Source organism: Acipenser ruthenus, chromosome 22, assembly GCF_902713425.1.
Source record: "Acipenser ruthenus chromosome 22, fAciRut3.2 maternal haplotype, whole genome shotgun sequence".
Lineage (NCBI taxonomy): Eukaryota > Metazoa > Chordata > Actinopteri > Acipenseriformes > Acipenseridae > Acipenser > Acipenser ruthenus.
Window position 1 is genome coordinate 2,832,622 of NC_081210.1, and position 19,945 is coordinate 2,852,566.

A 19,945-nucleotide genomic window follows, 5' to 3' on the forward strand; every position below is an offset into this window, starting at 1 on the left:
GGGAGGGGGAGAGAGAGAGAGGGGGGGGGGGGACGACACAACCTTAACCATGACCTGAACACCCTTGGTCTGCCAGTGCTGGGCCTCTCTCAAGCAGTGCGAAATTATGTGGTGTTTTATGATGTTGATTACTCGACTGTCAGAGCAGCCAGATTCAGATTCAAGCCTCTGGAGGTGAACGCTTAGTAAATTAGCCTCCTGTCTGTGCCATCTATCCCCTACCGTATTTTAAAATGAGAAATTCTCCAGTAGTTCTAGTGCAGTCCTCCTGCTCTACCCAGTTTCACAGTGAAGGTCAAGTGCCTTGCTCCTGAGGTCACACAGTCAATGAATCACAAAGTGTTTAAGGGTAATTGGGCTTTTGCTTTAGCTCCCCTCACATATCAGAAGGACTGGTGAGAGTACACCCCAAGGGCATATGCAAAGCAAAGTCAGCCAGAGGGATGATACAAGCCAGTATGATAAATATCTCTCGGCCACTGTAAAAATGTTACCTTTGCGGAATTGCTTTGGTGTGAAATGCAGCAGCACCATTTCAGACAAACAAATCCTTTTACTAGTAAAACCTAGGTTTGTGTTGTTCTCAGTTTATTGTTTGTACCTTTTTAGCATTGCGATTGCCTGTATTCTTTAACATACTGGTGTTTGCAGTGTCTCTCAAAATGTTTTTTATTTTTTTCCTCCACTGAGAAAGTGGCATCGATTTGTTTTAAAAATAGAATTTGGGTGGATTGACGTTATAGACTGTCAGCAGAAAAAAAAATCTGTAAAAATTCCATTGAGCTCCGTGCTGTTTTTTTTAGGAAAAGTATACAGTTTCATTTTCAGTAGTGAAGCCCATCGTTTCCCTGATGAAGCACAATGAAACCAGGATTAATTCATTCATCAATTCTCAAAGACTTCCATAAACTCTGCTCACATCTTAACTCGCCCCAGTCTGGAAAACACAGCCCCACAGGGAAGAGAAATAATAAAAAAAAGAAAATAAAGAGAAAAAGAATCAGGGTATTAAAACAGCAGGCGAAGATTTAAGTTAAATAAAAAGGAATTGGAAAGAGATGAGGGGAAATACAAAAGGGGAAGGCACAAATGGAGTGAGCGAGGAAAAGAGGCTTAGAAAGGATTAAAATAAACATATAAAAAGAAAAAGGTGGGACATTTTAACACCCAAAAAAGGTGGAAATCTAAAAAGAGGGATTGGATATACTTAAGAAATTGTTTTTTTAATGTGTGTTTGAGCCTAAAATAGAGTGCTAATTAAAGCTTAAATAAAATCCAACTGTGTTGATAAGAAAGTAGCTCGGAAGGTTATTTGAATAGTTTGCTTCTACATTTCTCTTACTGTTTTATGGTGTTCATGGGTTCTGTTGCTCACATATTGAGTTATTACCATTTTCTTCTAAATCTGCCATTAACTGATTTGAGCTTGTTTGGAGAATCCTACGTGCCGGCATGGAACAGCCTCCTAATTCCATTCAAATCATGTGAGACAAAACTAACAAGTTATTCTATCTTAAGTATAAATATACATAGTAGACAGACAGCTATATTGAGCTTTTGAAAGAATATTTAATTATTTTGAGTTTAATATTCCTAAAAAAGGTTCTAGATTGTTGTTAAAGGCCACCAATAGCCTAGAACAGAGAATCCAGAACTTTATTTTTAAAAACTATTTTGAAACCAGTACTGCGGTCCTACCACAGCATTTCCCTGCACATGAAACACATATGTTGTTTTACAAAAGAGAAATTTCTAGAATGTCCTGTCCCCCCCACTCTCTCTCTCTCTCTCTCTCTCTCTCTCTCTCTCTCTCTCTCTCTCTCTCTCTCTCTCACCACACGACAGTCACACATTAATGCAGGGATGCTGTCTGAGGCTTTGGGAATGCTAATTAGTTGCTAATTACACCAGCGGGGACCCAAGCCAGACTGTAGCTCTCACTCCAGTGCCCTGGCTCTGCTTTAATGGAATAAGTTTGAAGCTGCTTAAGAAGCACGCTCTCCTTCTAATCCCCGCAGCAAGGCCACTGCATCACATCCCTACACAAAGTTTTCCAGTTTTTGTTCAGTGTTATCACACCATGCTACCCCCCTACACCAGAGGTTCTCAAGCCTTTTAGAATCACACCCCACCTTAGCAAATTTAGGTCATCTTCAGGTCTCTGCATTGTAAAGCACGGTTTTTCATTGGTAAACTACACAACAAAACATCCTCCAGCAGACGTTTCAGATTGCATTAGGCTATAATCCGATAAACTCTCAAATGTATTCAAATATTTTTTTACCTTTCATGTACTGTGTGATTATGATGTGATTATGCGGACGCTTTGCATGTGCATGCACAGCTCGACCTTAAAAATGTGTTTTTAGCAGTGTGTAGGAGCATAACCAGGGATCTTGCTCGGTCAAGCCCTGTAAGCAAGGAGCCTAAGTGAGGTAAAACTGACAACTAAAATCTTCAGTCGTTCTGCATTTAATAATTGGTCAGATTACTTTCTGTTTTTCATAAATCAACGGGTATCACAAAAACAGTAATCTCTCGACATGTATTGAAAGTCAGAGCAGCAGAATAGCAACGGAATGACTTTAAATTAAAAACACATTTTTTAAGAGCACCTAACTGTTTTTTAAAACAACATATTTCTTGCTTTTAATTTGCTCCCTTTAAGTGAAGGAAGCACCAGATTAAGGATAAAGAGAGAGAATTATGCTTGAGATGCCAGTAGCCTGAAGCTACCATGCAACCTCGGATTGTGAACTCCGAAGCTAAGCAAGATTTGGCTTGGCCCGCCCTTGTATAGGAAACCTCGAAGTAACACTGGATTCTGCATTGGATACAGTATTGGAATTATTATTATTTATTTCTTAGCAGACACCCTTATCCAGGGCGACTTACAATTGTTACAAGATATCACATTATTTTTACATACAATTACCCATTTATACAGTTGGGTTTTTACTGGAGTAATCTAGGTAAAGTACCTTGTTCAAGGGTACAGCAGCAGTGTCCCCCACCTGGGATTGAAACCTCAACCTTCCAGTCAAGAGTCCAGAGTCCAGAGTCCTAACCACTACTCCACACTGCTGCAATGCGGTGCTAATGGAGTGGTAACCAAGATCTTAACCTGTATACAGGCCTAGGAAAGATTAGTTGTATAGCAAAGATGACTCCACTCCAAACTGCAGACTGGTCTTTATACGTATGCCACACTGACATTTCTATATCTATAGTTGTCATAATGTTCTTCTCTGTCTTTCTTTTCTTACAGGCTTTTCATTCTCTGCTCTTTTCCTCCCTTTGTTCCTTTCATTTCCTTCTTCTGGTGGAGCAGCCGTCTTGTGATCTTGGGGTTTGAGGAACACCGAAACAACCCCCGGGATGAGCCGAGCCTGGAGGTTGCCCCTGAGTGTGTGCCTGCTGGCCGCAGTGGCCCAAGCCCTCAACCCCTTTGCGGTGCAGCAGAGCCAGCCAGACCCCTGCTACGAGGAAAATGGAACTGCCCGGCGATGCATCCCAGAATTTATCAACGCTGCTTTCGGGAAGGAAGTCCAGGTATCCAGTACCTGCGGCCGCCCAGCTTCCCGCTCCTGCAGCATCACGGAGCGAGAAGAGCGTCCGGCGGTCCGGTCTTGCCAGGTATGCGATGCCTCGGAGCCCAGGAGAGCCCACCCTGCCTCCTACCTCACAGATCTCAACTCCGCCCACAACCTAACCTGCTGGCAATCTGAGAACTTCCACCACTCCCCACAAAATGTCACCTTGACCCTGTCTTTGGGAAAGAAATTCGAGATCACTTACGTCAGCCTCCAATTCTGTTCCCCTCGCCCTGAATCCTTAGCCATCTATAAAAGCATGGATTACGGACGAAACTGGACTCCTTATCAATTCTACTCTTCTCAGTGCCGGAAAATGTATAACCGTCCTAACAAGGCAGCGATTACCAAACAGAATGAGCAGGAGGCACTCTGTACAGATGGGCACACGGATCTCTACCCACTTTCCGGTGGGCTGATTGCATTTAGCACCCTCGATGGTCGCCCATCCGGTAAGGATTTCGACAACAGTCCCGTGCTGCAAGACTGGGTGACAGTGACGGACATCCGAGTGGTGTTTAGCCGGCCGCACTTCCCTCGGGAGCCGGGCGGAGGAGGGGGAGGGAAGGACGAGGACCCAGCAGCCGGATCCTATTTCTACGCAGTTGGGGAGTTCCAGGTGGGAGGCCGCTGCAAGTGCAATGGGCACGCCGCCCGCTGTATGAAAGAGAAGGAAGGGAAGCTGGTGTGCGACTGCAAGCACAACACGGAGGGACCCGAATGCGATCGCTGCAAACCATTCCACTACGACCGTCCCTGGCAGAGAGCCAGCAACCGTGAGACCAACGAGTGTCTGGGTGAGTCTGCTATTCTACAGTTACGGGTCTGAAGTATCACAGGTAACTAATGTATTCTTCTTGTTCAATTAGCACATCCTGTAAAAGACAGTTAGAAAAGCACCCCTGTGACCCCACTAGAGCTCTCAAACATGTCTTCTCTCTAAGTACGGTTGGTACACCATTAACCTGTGCAACACTCTGTCCCCAGTGGATGTGAGAACAGGCCCACCCAGAGAAAGACCTTGTAATGAAAGGAGGTAATGATGACGTTATACAATGCACTGCTGAGACCACATTTAGAATACTGTGTTCAGTTCTGGTCACCACATTACCAAAAAGACCTTGTGGCCTTAGAGAGAGTCCAATGTGGAGCAACCAAAATAATCCCAGGTCTTAAAATAATGAGCTGAAGGAACTGAATTTATTTAGAATAAAAAGAATGAAGGGGCTGGATTGAGTTAACCCTAAGCAATGCAGCACAGAAACCAGGACCAGGGGACATAGTTGGAAATTAGGTGGAGATAAATTTAGGACAGAAGTAGGAGACATTACACAGAGATTGGTGAGGGTATGGAATGGGTTACCTAGCCATTTTGTGGATGCTGAATCATTGGGATCCTGTAAAACACAGCTTGGCAAAGTTTCAATCAGCTACTAGGAACCGGATGAGCATTGACGGGCCAAATGGACGCCTCTTGTTCATACATTCTCTTAAGAAATTCCAGATTCGTTCCTGATTGAATCCTCTAAAATGTGTATTTAGTTCAGTGCACCCCAGCCCCCCCCCCCCCCACCTTTAGTTTGCGTATCTTGAGGGATTCCTCTCTACTTGAATGAATGTCAGATACAATAATGAAGCATATATGCTCCTCTTTACTGAATGCTACCTGTCACCGAGGCTTAAGAGGATCTTGATGAATGGAATTTTATGCTCGGATTATGTCCCGTCTATTGATATATATAATTCGATAACTCATTTTACTGTTTTTATCAAAAATTACAAGTGTGCCATTGATGACAGAAAGAAACCTATCAGGTGATGATTTTGTGAGTGCTCTGATTCCCACTGAGGGCAAAGTTGAAACAAGTAAATTAATTTCACTAGTAACCTATGTCAGAGGTCAAAGAGCACTGCAATTTCAGATGGAGCAATTTGCAGAAGATTAAAATCCAGGGATGTTTTTTTTCCTGCCTGTTTGCCTCCCTAACCCACGAGCGCGCCAGAGGCAACGGGACGCTTTCGTTGGAATCCCCAGCAAAGACCGACGACGTCACACAGCCAGGACACGAACCTGCGCTGTATGACTACGTGGCTGTGCTTTCACCTGGTGAGCCACTCGGGGACCCTGCATTTGAGAGACTTTTAAACACCCACAAGCACTATAACCTGAGACCAGTAGCAAAACTGACCACGGTGGCTTTACTACACCTCACTGACAATGTTATGGCAGGTGTTTCTGAAATCCAGCCATCTGTGGAAGTCCCATAGTCCCATAGTCTTTTTTTAATATACAGAATGTAATATTCATTATATGTATACAAAAACAAAATGTCTTTAAAGGCATTTTTAAAAACAATGACAAGACATGAATTGGTCTTCCAATTTTTTAGATAACTATAATTATTAACGAGTTTAGGCGAACATTGAAATCACGAGTGAAAACTTTGAGGGAAACTGGTTACAAGCTGAATTGTGATTTCTGACAACACTGTTCTTTTCTGTTACTGCACTATGCAATTCATTTCAATCAGAGAACCAGCATTGTTGCAGAAGGGAGCATGATCTGGATACAGTACATATGAACAATTCTGTTCCTTATGACAAACACTCTCAAGTTAAAGTTGAGAAATGTATTTCCAGATGATTTTATAACAATTAATGTGTGACTAAAAACACATCAAAACAATTATGTTTAAAAATATATCACTGTGATACAGACAACACAGCAAACCCAATTTTGGATTGCGCCTATCTTCTGCACATGAAGCAACAATGGTACATTTCGTGGTTCGGAAACTTTCTTGGAATAAAAAAAGAAAATGCCATAAATCAAACGAATATTTGATTTGCTAAATTCCTTGACATTTTTAAAGGCAGCTAAGCTTTCCGTTTGACATTGTTTCTGGTCTCAAGCCTGCCCCTATCAGGTGCCAGCAATGGGGGAGCTGCTTTTTCAAGTGAGCAATGCCAAGTCAGTTACCAAGAGGGATTAGAGGGGTGAAAGGTCAGGGAGGGGGCTGGGGAGAGACTTGAATATTTATTTAAATTGGACCCCGACTGGCTATGTTGAAAAGAAGGCCTTTAAAAAAAGAAAGCAAGAAATTAAGGAGGGGATTACCGTGCAAGTGTTTCAGCTTGGGTTTGAGTCTCTGTTAACCCTTCATGGATAAGTGGATGTCATTAGGTGTAACTATCACAGTAAATGATATTTAAAATGACTGACTTAAAGTATGTGGAATAACTACATTGTGTTCTGGAGATACGTGTAAAAATGTAGTGTAACATACAGACTCCAAATATCCCCACAGTCTTATACTCTCAATACATAATGCTAAATATTGATAATACCAATTTCCATCACCTGTTGCATACGTTTTATTATTTATTATTTTATTTCTTTTTGGAGAAGGGTGGCTACCAAATCAAATTTTGTTGATGAAGAAATTCCATTTCTGTTTTTCTTATAAAGCAAACACAGGTTATTTTTTGTACCATTTTTCTGTTTCAATTTTTATTTTATTTTACAGCAACTGGCCAGTGGTTAGGAAAAGGAAGTGGGTTATGAGCAGTTCCTACCTTTTACATGGTGTATATTTTTCTTGTATTTATTATTGGCAGTCCTTGGTAAGAAAGTCATCATTCAAAAAAGAGCTAGATTTCTGAAGGGAGTGAGAAAGCGAGCCAATCCGAGATTTATAACAATCATTTAACCACTCTGACATCACAGAAAACTTTAAGCACACTGGGTTGACCTCAATGAAAAGTTGACCACAATTGGAGCGATTTGTGCGATTACCTGATAAGTCACACATTTGTTTGAAATTTTATAGAACAAGTATATTCATTACATGCATCCCCCACCATACTGTCCTAACAACCTCCCTCTGCTCTGTGCTGGTGGAGCAGAGAAAGAGAAACTCTCACAATTGCTTAACAGCCTGTCTCAGCTCTGCTACAGCCACATTCACTGGACATTGAGATAGCGGTGTCTGAAATCAAAACATTATTTTGGAAGGCCCCTTGGCACCAAACGTTATATAAACAGGAGGATTGATTTGGGGGGCTGGTGACCTTTGGCGAGTGATGACAGGGCATAGCTGACATGGAGAGGCCTGGATGCACAGGGGAATTCACTGACAGGTGGTCTCAAACCTACCGGGTCAACAGCAAGACGTTTGTTTGTTCCCATCAGGAGATTTCTGTATTAGTTTCTGTTACAGCACCAGATGGACAGAGTAGATTTGAAAGTAGAGTACTTCTAAAGTTCATCACTGCAAGGCTTTAAATTCCATTTTTATCTTTAGCACTGGTAGCATTATCACGGCCTCTGTTCTTTATTTGAGTTCAAGGTAAATCTAGGTTTAAGGTGTTTTTGTTAAAGAAAACAAAGACAACAAGAGTAGATTCCAACTTTTAAATCGCTTATTGTCTTGAGCCACGTCAAAGCACTGTACTGTTATAAAACACAGTCCCAAACAGCTGCAAAGGCCAAATTATACAAACACATCTAAAAGCAGCATTTGACAGCATAGGGTTAAACAGGAGTGTTCTCAATGTAGATATATAAGAAACTGGGAAGCCATTGCTGTGAGTGTCCTGCTGAGCACCAGTGAAGCCAGGCCTCCTCTCCATCTGTGTAGGGGTTGAAGTAGAGGGTCTGGGTCTGGTGTGGAAACAATTAGCAGGAATTAAGAGTAAGATGACAGATGGGCTGCTTGGGAACTCTGGGGCTCCAGACAGGGGCCGCCTCAGCCCAGCCGAGCCGCACAGAGCTCATTATACTAAGAAAGCAGCCAGGACCCCTGAACGATCCACGTGGAATTAAACCGTTTCAAAATTTGCACAAAACATGATTTCAGTTGTCGTCTTAAAGGGTATATAAGGACCTTTTTATTTTATTGTGTTACATGTTCCCATGTGTTCCTACAACTGTTTATGTAAGGTGTGTGTATTGTTTTAAATATTTTTATTTTTTACATTTTGACCACTTTTTTAACTTTTAAATTGCATTCCCTGCTTCAAGGTGGCTTCACATGTACCCGCATGGACCTCTCAGAACTACATTTCCCATCAGGATTATACTTTGAGTGGTACCACAGAGAGAGGTGAGGGTATGGATTGGGTTACCTGATGATGAATCACTGGGATCCTTTAACCCTAACCCGACTTAACAACATTTTGAGATCAACCCACTACTAGGAACCACCACATGTTGGCACTCAGTTTGAATTAAATTCCTAATTGCCAAATTTGCAGCAAAGTACGTGCTACATATGGCAGGGTTTTCAATTTTTTTTTTTCTCCTCAACTCAAAATCAGCACAGCCTAGGGGCAAATCTAAGCTTGACGATTCAATTACTTAAACTGTGACACCCTTCTTTGCTTTCAAATAATTACAACACTCAGGAATGTTATTCTAACTGGAGCTGTTTGTGTAGGTGGGCTGTGGGGCAATGATGAGGCCTGACAGCAGGCAGCATGTCTTGTTTAAAGATACAGAGACGATCGCTGTTTGGTACTAAGTTGACCAAAATTGGTTTGGGCCTACACTGTGATTTTAATGCTGTTTACTGAAAACAAAAAATGAACGTGTGGTTTCTCAGAAGTATCTATTTCAAATAGATTTCTTTCATATTTGCAGTATTACACGGACAACAAAATGGCCAGCTGTCACTTTGTGACTCAAAATGTCAAACTGGCGACACGCAATTCAAATACTGCAGTGATTCGTCAAGCTGCTCAGAAAAATGTGCTTTTCCAGAGACGTAAAGGAGAAACATGTTGCAATATTCAACAATAAACTGTCTTCATATTGATATTTTTATAGAGAAATACACACTGTCTGGTCACTTTATTAGGACCTGCACCTGATACTGGGTGGGGCCACTGTTAGCCATGATCACAGACTGGACAGGGCATAGTGTCCACAAGGTGCTGGAAGGTGTCACAAGGGAGCCATTCAGTCATTCCTTTTTCAGACTTCCAAGGCCTCTCTAACCATCTTTCTTGATTCATGTTTCTGTCCCTTTGCCTTTGCTTAACTAACATGACTGTCCTTGTTTCTGTGGCACCTGCTCCACATGCACCCACTAGAATGCCTCTTTCGCATGCTGTTAGATCTTTCCCTGTTTCTGGTAGACTGTTTGCAAGTGTGCTGCTCCCACAGCTTTATAGTGCTACAGGGGTCACATGTCACAACACATGATCAGCCTAATTTGCATCTCTAATTTAATGCCAAATCAAATTGGGAAGATAGGTTTGTAATTGTGCTGCTCTCACTGTATTCAAAATAAAATTGTTTATTTTAAGGTGGAAAGTATAAGTAAGTGTGAATTGGACCCAGTAGGTAATCGATGCTATAAAAATGGGGCAGCTGAGAGTGACTTAAAGGAACTAACGACTGGCTGTCATTTTACCAAACCGTGGTGTGAAAGGCTTGTGGGGAGCATAATGTCAGTGACATAAGGCAGCTCATCTGGACTAACTCCAAGATAATCTTGTTAAAATCGCCCTCAGTCGGACTCCATCCAAGAGAGCGAGCCAAGACAATGCGGGTGGATTTAATGGGATTGGGGGGCAGTGTGAGGAGAGGCCCCTGCTTCGTGTGTGAGAACCAGGCCGCTAGACCTCAGGGGGCTTTGATCCTTGGCTGGGCCTGTGCTCAGCCCTCTCTCGTCTGATAATATCAACGCGGCACAGCAGCTGAATGGGGCTGTGAATGAATGCCCTCCACCTCCCACAGAGAAGCACTCTGTCAGGACTAATTCAGAGGTACAGGGCAATTACTGGCAACTGATTGGAGATAGGCACTTGTTCCTTCTGAGACCCACCAGGCTATGTGTGTGTCTGTGTGTGTGTCTGTGTGTGTGTTTCATAGGAAACAAATAGGACACCAAATTAAACCTGGCATTATAAATTGAGTTATTGGGAGTCACAGGTTGGTGGACGATAGAGGTTTCTGTGTAATAGCCTCTCCAAACAAATATGCATTTGCCATAACTGTATCCATGGTGTTCGAATGATGTGAAGTAAGGTGAATTTTTTCTAGCTCAAAGCGTGAGAAATGTACATATGGCCATCTCCACTTTTTTTCCCCCAGCGAGGGATAATAAAATCTACCTTGAATATATATGAGAAAAAATTCAGCACTCGGAAAGGACTGTGGTGATGTCTTTGTTATTTGCATAATATTGAACCTGGTTAAAATGAAGTAATAAATCACTGTGACGGATATCCTTCTAGCGTTGTTTTATAGGTGAAGTCGGTCACATGTCACCGCAGGCTATCAGTGACATCTGCTCTTCTCTGCGAAAACATGCCCTTCAAGTTTATTACATGAAAATCGTTTAGCTAGCTGATCTATAATGGTAAATTATAAAGACGTGCAGCACTAGGGTCCTCTGTTAAAAACAAAACAAAACAAAAAACCAGTAATGACATTTAATTGAAAAATAATAACTAGAAAAACTTTAAGTAGAATCTGTGCTTTCAGAGTCTCAGATTATATCTGGACTTCAGTCATGCAACTCTGGAGTGTGTGTCCGTGTGTATGTGCCTGCCAGCCCAGCTGTGATCCTCCTCCCTCTGCTGCCCAGGGCACAGGAGGCTGGTTGGGGTTATTGATGCTGACAGGTTGTTGCGGTTTGAGTTGAGGAGGGAAACAGCTAAGCTGACAAATAGAGGGAAGCCTGGGACATTACTCACTGTGACAAGTACTGCTGCACAGTGGAGGGATCAAACCACATAGAAGGAAGCATGCAGGTGTGGAGGCTAGTAGTCTAGGTCTGAAGCAAACTACTACTAGGCTGAAGGCCTGGTTTTGGATGAAACAAAACTGGAAAAAAATATGCTGAATGATAACGTAACTGCTCCTTTCCCTCAACTTAGTTGTTTTTTTCTCCATAAGTTTATACTGTTGAAATAGTTGTGCATTCCTCTCAGGAAGTTTGACTTTCAAAATTGTGGATTTGAAGAGAGTCCAGCAAAGAGCAACCAGACACCTCAGGGCTTAAAGAAATAAGCTATGGAGATAGATTGAGGGAACTTGATCTATTAACCCTAGAACAAAGAAGAAGAAGGAGGGAATTTGGAAGCTAAGCTGAGGATAGGAGAGATTTCTTTCGACAGAAAAGGTATGGAATGGGTTACCAAGCCATGTTATTGATGTGGTATCCCCAGAATCCTTTAAGAACCAACTTAACAAAGTTTTGACTAGACTTACTTCAAAACAGATATCAAAGAAGCTAATGCCTTAAAATAAATTCAAATTAAAAACAAAGTCAGGATAAGTAAACAAATGTGGGTTTGATATGATAATGACTAGCCCAGCAAGACTTTAAACTCTTGTGGCTAGAGCCAATTAGGCCTGCTGAGCCGACGGAAGGGGTAATCCAGGAGAGCAGCGATTTCAAAGGAAGAGAAGACTCTAAACATATAGAGCTCCCTGGGTACTCTATCGTACATATAAAAATAATGTCCAGTATCGAGGGCAGTTCATTAGTGAAGGGTCTTCATTTGCTTTCCAGTGTTATATAGCTCTCAAAAATGCAGTTTTAGGTAAAAATGAATTTGCATATTGTCTTCATCGGTTTTACTAATACTAAGCTTTGTGAAATGTAGAAGTAACAAGAAATGAAACTGTAACAGACTTCCTGAGAGAAAGACAAAGAACCTGAAAACTTTCTTTAACCTAGCATAAATTTAACATGAACACGTTTGCTATTACATATAGTGTGTGTTTCATCCAAATACACACATTCAAGACCTATGTTGTTCATAGCCTTGTACCCTACTGTACTTGATAACATTTACAGGGCTAAATGGTATGAGTTATGAAGATAGGCTGATGGAACTAAATCTGTTCAGCCTATAGCAAAAAGGATAAGAAGAGAGTTTGTAGAAAGTTACGTATTACTACAAATGCCATCATATAATTCTAGATATAAGGGGAGCCTTCACACATTATTTTATAGAAAACTGTATCTTGTATATCTAGCAAAGTGTCTTTAAGAGCCTGCTTACATCAAACGTGTCACCTAAGGATATATATATATATATAAAAAAAAAACATTTTGTTAATGATATGTTAATGACTTTAAAATCTTCATGCTTTAGCCAGTTAGCCTTGCTGGGCTTAATGAGGACGGTTTCTGAGAGAGCAGGTTTGAAGCTGAACTATAGCAGCACTCAAAGTTATATACATTGCATAAAATATGTTCATGGCATTCCAGGTCAGATGCTTACATCCCTCACTTCCATGCTCCCGAAATATTTTGGTAGCACTAAATAGACAATGAGGACTTAAATGGAACTCCCAGTAAATATTTTACCTCCTATGTATATAACCACCACTTCCTAGGCTTCACATTTTATAAGATGAGAGACGCGCACATTATGTTACGTTTATTTTTTTATTTGAAATCATTTTTACATAACTATTAGAGCACCAAGAAATAGTCAAACACCTTTTACCCCCTCCAATGCTCCCGTGTGTAAAACAGTTCCGAACGCTTCGTTTTTTAGAGTGCTGAGCATATTTTCTTTTCCCTAAGGAAACATTCTAAATGGGTACCATTTATTTCCTTTACAAGAACTCCCAAAAGACTTGTCTGTTACAACTGCACATTGGAACTTCATAGTGAATGGATGTACACGATATTTATGGATTTATTTCCTTAGCTAGAACCTCTTCAAGTTTACCTCCAGTTTTATTCAGAGATAAGCAAGTGTTTTTTTTTTTTTTTGTTTGGAGGTTGGTGGGTCGCTGTTTAAAATAAAGTGGCAACATCTGGGAGGCAGACTCACAGGCCGGCTGGAACATACAGAGGCCTGAGGCAGGCCTAGTTCAGAATGAGGAGAAAGAGAGGGCTGTTGCTAAGCAATACCAATTGGCCGGCTTAGAAAAATTAGGAGGGAATGTAGGGTTTGTGTTTCTGGAGTCAGTTGTCCTTTGAGCTTGACATCTGTGCATCTCCCCTGCTAGCAAGGGGCAAGGAGGCAGTCCCAAGACACTTTATTAGTTGAATTGCAAAAAAAAAATAACTCAAGGCTGGTGGTGGGTTGTGCAGTGAAGCACATAGGTGGGGCATTGTGCAGTGAAGCCTGTGTAACACAGATATGCTTCCCCAACTCCCACAGTCAGTTTCGAGGAACATTTCTTTGCTGTAATAGTAAGTAAGACTATGGCAAATAATGCTCTAAGAAGGAAAAAACTATTCAGAATCATACAGACACATGTAATAGGATATAAAACAGGTAAGAGATTATAAACCAGCTGCATTGACACAAAACCTTTGTGTAAACTTAATGACATCTTTGTGTTTAAGACCCAACTCTCCAAATAATAAACTCAGTAACCTAGATACCTGCCCAACTACAGCCAGTGCCCTTGTCCCTCACCTTTCATGAACGCTGGATTTTTTAAGAAAACTGGTTGCAGAGGTTACCACTGAACATGAGCTGTAAATTCTAAAACTCACACAGTCTGGTTATTACAAATCTGATACAGGTAAAATGATGATTCGGTGCGTTTGAAATGTATGGATATATATATATTTTTTGCTTTGTGTTTATCTGAGAGAAAATATGACACAAAGCTCTTTGGAAAAAAGAAAATTAAGAGAATGCTGATCTCTTATGTATTTTGGAGGCCTGGGTTCAGGGTAACAGGATTAAAGGCATGCCTTTTGACCACTGTGCAAAACAGCCAGGTTCCTAGGTTTGGTTACTGAGCTTGTAAAACCTCTCACCTGAAGGGGTCATGACACTGTCTATGGCACCTGACAAAGCTAACCCTGTGTCATCTCTCTCCCACAGCCTGTAACTGCAACCTGCATGCACGCCGCTGCAGATTCAACATGGAGCTGTACAAGCTGTCCGGTCGCAAGAGTGGGGGGGTCTGTCTGAACTGCCGTCACAATACAGCGGGGCGCCACTGCCACTACTGCAAGGAAGGCTTCTACCGAGACCTTACCAAAACCATCACTCACAGGAAGGCTTGCAAAGGTAGGGCTCCGCCAGACAAAGGGATAAAACTATTTGAACGACAAAAAAACAAGAAGTCACTTAGCTCCAGAATCCCAGAGTAATCAAGGGCCTCGGAGTACACCAGGAGAACCTCAGATCAGGTAGACAGGTCATTAAAATGTGGCCTGGCAGTGTCCTGTAGTATTGCAGGATCAAAATCAGCTTTAATATAATCTATTCTTCAGTCTCTCAGTGACTTTAAAGCATATTGGGCACTGAACTTCTTTTTAAAAGAAAACACATGTAAACTGAGTTAAACACTGTGTAATGTATCTATAAACAAGGAGATGAAATATCTCAGAGACACAAACAGTGGGAATTGAGTTAGCAATATAAACACCTGAACATTTTTTTTTTTATTTCTTTCTTTAAAAAACGTATTTATTTACCAAACGGAGACATGGGTATAGTGGAAACAATTATGAAGAAACACATACAAATCGGTACAGTTGGCAGTTTCTGCTCATTTCTCTAGATTGTGATTCAGTTTTCATTTGGGGCTGCAGTATAACTGCATGGCTATAATTACAAGTTTAGATATAACTGCAATGTACTTTAATGTATGCATGTCTGGGCTGGAACGACCTTGAGCATTGTATGATATTATGTACAGGAAGCTTTCAAGTGGTCACAGCTTATTTCCTTGTGGATAATTGCCCGTGTCTAATGCACGCAGACTGCTTCCACAATGCAATTTCAAACCAAGGCTTTGCATTGTACGTTCCCAATAAACCCCAGATGGTCCAAGATTTTGAAATCCATTATCCTGTTTTCTTACCTCTTAATAGCACCTGAAACCTCATCACCCCTCTCCGTCTTTTTCTCGTGCTCATGATCTTTTTTGTGATTTTATATTACATACAGTGTAGTAGATTTGGACAATAATTACATTACCAATTATCGGCTATAAATTGATCACAATAATCGCCATTATCTTAAATCTTCGCTCCCATTAATTGAGATTTGCTTCCTAAGTTAGGGTCACAATATGACTCCATGTTCACTGGGACAGTTTGGGACAGTTCATGCTTTTAAACTAGTATCCCAATGCATTCTGGTAAGTGCTGTGAAAGGTACCTGAGATAGGTAAAACGTACATATCAGAATGCATTGTGATGAGAGTTGAAAGCCAGAACAGTCCCAGTAAGTCATATGGTAACACTACCCTAGTTAGTAGATCTTTCTTTCTCACACAGACTGCTTTTTACTTTTTGCATGTTTAAAGTTAAGCCATACCACTGTCCTCTCCCACAGTAAAGGGGGGACTGAAGTCAAGTATATATATATAAATATATCATGATGAGTTGATGAGGATAAGTGGAGGGTGACAGGAGTGATATTAAACCTGTTTGACTGTTTTGACCGTAGTATAAATACTCTTTTGCTGGGTACGTCTATATTTTTAACGGAAGTCTCCCATCCATGTGCTAACCAGGTTCAATCTTGCTTATCATCAGAAACCAAAACCAGACTGAGCCACCAGGATCCCTTCCTTACACTTAAAACAAATCAAGCTTTCTGAAGCAGCTTTGAAAAAAAATAAACATTTTGGAGTTGGTCTTTCGATAAACAAATCTTGTGTGGGCCTATGGAACCAGAGTGTGATGCTGGTTCTTGATAAAATAAAAATAAAAATAAAAGTAAAATGTGTTTATTTTATATGTTGATTAGTTTAGTGGAAAAGAGACTTGAGACTGAGGAATCGGGTTTATTTTCTCGCACCCTCTAGCCAAAATATTTATAGGCTTGTCAAATGCCTGGTCAATTTTACTTTCTAAACTGGCTACACTGATTTCAGATGAAACAATGGAGAGGAGTTTCATTTGTTTCTTAGTAGGAGACCCTCCCCTATACTGTATACCGTTGTACCCATGAAAGTAGCTTTACAATGAGTTGTAATTTAATGAACCTGCAGTATTATGCTATCATATTGAACTAGGTGTTGAAAATTAAACAGTCAGACTTAGAACTGATGATAGGAGACATTTCTTTACCCAGAGTGTGGTGAGGGTATAGCATGTCTAGCCATATGGCTGATGCTGAATCACTGGAGATCAACTAGGAGCTCAGAATTGATGGGCTGAATGGACTCCTCTGGTTCGTCAGTGTTCTTATTTTCTACAAAGGAGAAGTCAACCTATCAGGTCATTTTCTCTGTGTTCTACAGTTTTAGATTTGAGAGAGAGGGGAAGAGTGGGTTAGTATAAGCAGTTTAAAACAACGCTGCCTGCTATTGCTTAAAGACCTGACCACTTCAAACAGTAGGTTTAAGAGCCAAATCAGCTGCAATTCGTTAGCGCATCTGCAAGTGTGAAGGGTGGGCGGGGAGATACCAGGCATTCCCAGATGGGCATTCTTAGCACCTGAGCACTTCAATTAGCTGCTCCCAGCAGGTAGGCATAGCTCCAGAGAGAGGCTGAGATTGCAGTGCCCACATCGGGGGTTGACATGTTCTAACCATGTGGCACCATTTTATTTTTGTTGATGGTTCAACCATGAACTATTGGCCAGGTCAAGCCATGTTTTACCATAGACAGTGGCTCCATTTAAATTTTTTTTTTTTTTTTTTTTGTCCTGTTACCTTTTCACTATGTTTACAATCCTTCTTGTACTTAATACTCAAATTGTCTTCCACAGTTCTAGACAGGGCATGTGTTACACATCCCTAGTGGTCATTTCTAAAACCACTTAAAACTGATTTTAGGGGTAATGTAATTGATGTTCCTACATTTAATCTAGTCTCACACTTGAGTATCACTGACTAGAGGCAGGCAGGCTGGCAAGCAATTTGTCAATTTGGATGCAATCAAACACCCAAGCGCAGTGCTAGCTACAATTATGGAAAGTCTTACAAGCTATTTGTTTTATTCCTAAACAATGCTGCTCGCCAGCCCCTAGCATAATCAGAACCCTTCAAGCTCTCAGCCCAGGGTTATTATTGTGACTGTTCTGGCAGCTGACAGGACATTACAGCCCAGTGCTGTGTAACTGTGTGTGTGTGTGTGTGTGTGTGTGTGTGTGTGTGTGTGTGTGTGTGCGTCTGTGTGTGTGTATGCGTAGGTGTGTGAGTGGCATGCATGATGTTTAAATTGTCTGTCTAATTCAAAGTAGCTTCAAATTACATTTAACTGCCCCCTTTACCTTTGTATGATGGACTGAGTACAGAGTCAACCCTGATGGTTAGCCATTGTCAGACCATGCTTAGTATATGGCACCCTAGCGTAATCATGTTCCGACTATAACGTTTCAGAACATGGTGGTACATCATTGTTATGCCATGAGTGACCATGAAACACTTATGGTCAGCGCTTGTGAAGAGATAATAATGGAGTGTTTAGACTGGCACTCATTAGTAAGGTGCGGGCTAATGACAGTGCTGGAGAGCTGAGAATGGAGTGTTTGAAGCAACTCTGAGATATTCTAATTGTCTCTGTTTCTCTTGCAGCTTGTGACTGCCACCCAGTGGGTGCGGCTGGAAAGACATGCAACCAGACAACGGGCCAGTGCCCCTGCAAGGACGGTGTGACGGGCATCACCTGCAACCGCTGTGCCAAGGGATACCAGCAGAGTCGCTCGCCAGTGGCACCCTGCATCAGTGAGTACCTGCTCTCACCACACTGTCCAATACCTCCAGCACAGGGCAATTAACACATGTCTTTAATAAAAAAAATGGGAGAAAATCTGTAAATCTGGCTAGTTCACTTGCTTTTCATCTCGAAAGAGGCCTGGGTTCCAATCTGGCTTCTCAGATCATAAGTGGAGTTCAACCATGTTATGTATAACAGCTGTCTGTTCCTGTTGCAAGGCAGTGTCAGTCTGACAGCAGATCTCTCAGGCTCAGACACATCTCTGATGTTTAACAAGGAATACGGACTCAAAAGTCAGAACTCAGTGTATTTTTCATTGCTGCAGATTTCCAAGGTAATCTGAGGAATGGTAGTGTATCCTTCCAGAACAATTTCAAATGATTGTAGCTAACAAAGAAATTCCATTGAGCACACCTTTGTTGCACTTGCTTAAGATTCATAGGTCTCAACATGTGCAGGTTTGTATTTTCATTTTTAAAATGGTACTACATTAGGTTACAGAAAGTTCTCAGTTTCCATTCATTAGTCTCAGGAAATCTGTTACACTTGCACTTCCTTGGTCCTTTCACCTCAGCAGCGTCTTCTGGGTCTGGCAGAAAGCATGTCAGTCAATAGCAGCTGGCTGGTTAACAAAAGGGAAAAGCTAGAAAGAGGTGGGAATGATTTCACTCTCCAGATGACCAAGTGGTAACAGCCATTTCTTTATCCTAGTGTAGTACAAGATACACATTTTCAAATGAAAATGCATGTGTTTACTGTAACATGTGTCTTTCAGAATTACACATTTGAGTCCTCTGTCATGAAAAATGCACAACAGGTAAGACTTAAGGAATTATTTTGTCAGCTGCAATTGCGCATTAAACACCTTAGCGACAGAGAACGGTTTCTATAATTACTGAAGCGTCAGGAACAACCATAACCCTGTTTCACTCCTATCAAGTATGATTTATGTCTTTGCTGCTTTCATCACCATCTGAAAAGCTGTTACCCAAGCAAACATATTTACATGTAATCAACCAGCGCAAAATGACATAACGCACTGTGCTGGGATTACACCGAGAGACGTGATGGGATTGCTGAGTAGGATTCCTCACAGCAAAGCAGGGAAAGGTGTTGGTAACTTGATCCTGCAAACCTGCTGCTTGGAAACTTGAGTCATAGTCAAAGCATGAAAATGCAATAAAAGTGAATGTGTACTGTACTGTACTGTGCTGTAAGCCTAGGAGGTCATGATGAGGTTGCACTGTATAGTGCACTGGTGGGACTGCACTTAGAATTCTGTCACCACATTACCAAAAGGGTGTGGCTGTAGAGAGAGTCCACCAATCAGCAACCAGACTAATTCTAGGGCTTAAAGGAATGAGCTAAGAACATAGCCTGAAGGAACTGAATTTATTTAGCCTAGAATGAAGAATTAGGTGGCAGACTTCACTGAAGTCTTCAAGATCTGAGTTAACTATCCAATAGGCAGGGAAACAAGTAACAGAGGACAAAGTTGGAAATTAAGTGAAGACAAACTTAGGACAGAGAGTAGGACACATTTCTTTAGACAGAGAGGTTATGCAATGTGTTACCTAGCCATGCTGTTGATGCTGAATCATTGGCATCCTTTAGTTTTGAGATCAAAGAACCATATGAACATTGATGGGCTGAACGGCCACCTTTCATTCGTAGATTTTCCTATGATCTAGGTCAGTTGCCCATTGTGACAAAATTACGGACAGCTTTTTAGCTTTCATG

The 19,945-nt window shown here is 41.4% G+C and overlaps 1 protein-coding gene across 3 annotated transcripts in view; it reads left to right on the forward strand.

Moving 5' to 3' along the window:
* The window catches only part of LOC117431522 (netrin-3-like), a 41,107-nt gene that overhangs the window by 12,199 nt on the left and 8,963 nt on the right, over positions 1-19,945 (forward strand). For all 3 annotated transcript variants that reach the window (XM_058995784.1, XM_058995783.1, XM_058995785.1), the window contains exons 2-4: positions 3,269-4,390; positions 14,409-14,597; positions 18,064-18,213. In XM_058995784.1, coding sequence (XP_058851767.1) covers positions 3,379-4,390; positions 14,409-14,597; positions 18,064-18,213 — 1,351 coding nt within the window. In that variant the 5' untranslated portion in view covers positions 3,269-3,378. The remainder of the gene's footprint in view (positions 1-3,268; positions 4,391-14,408; positions 14,598-18,063; positions 18,214-19,945) is intronic.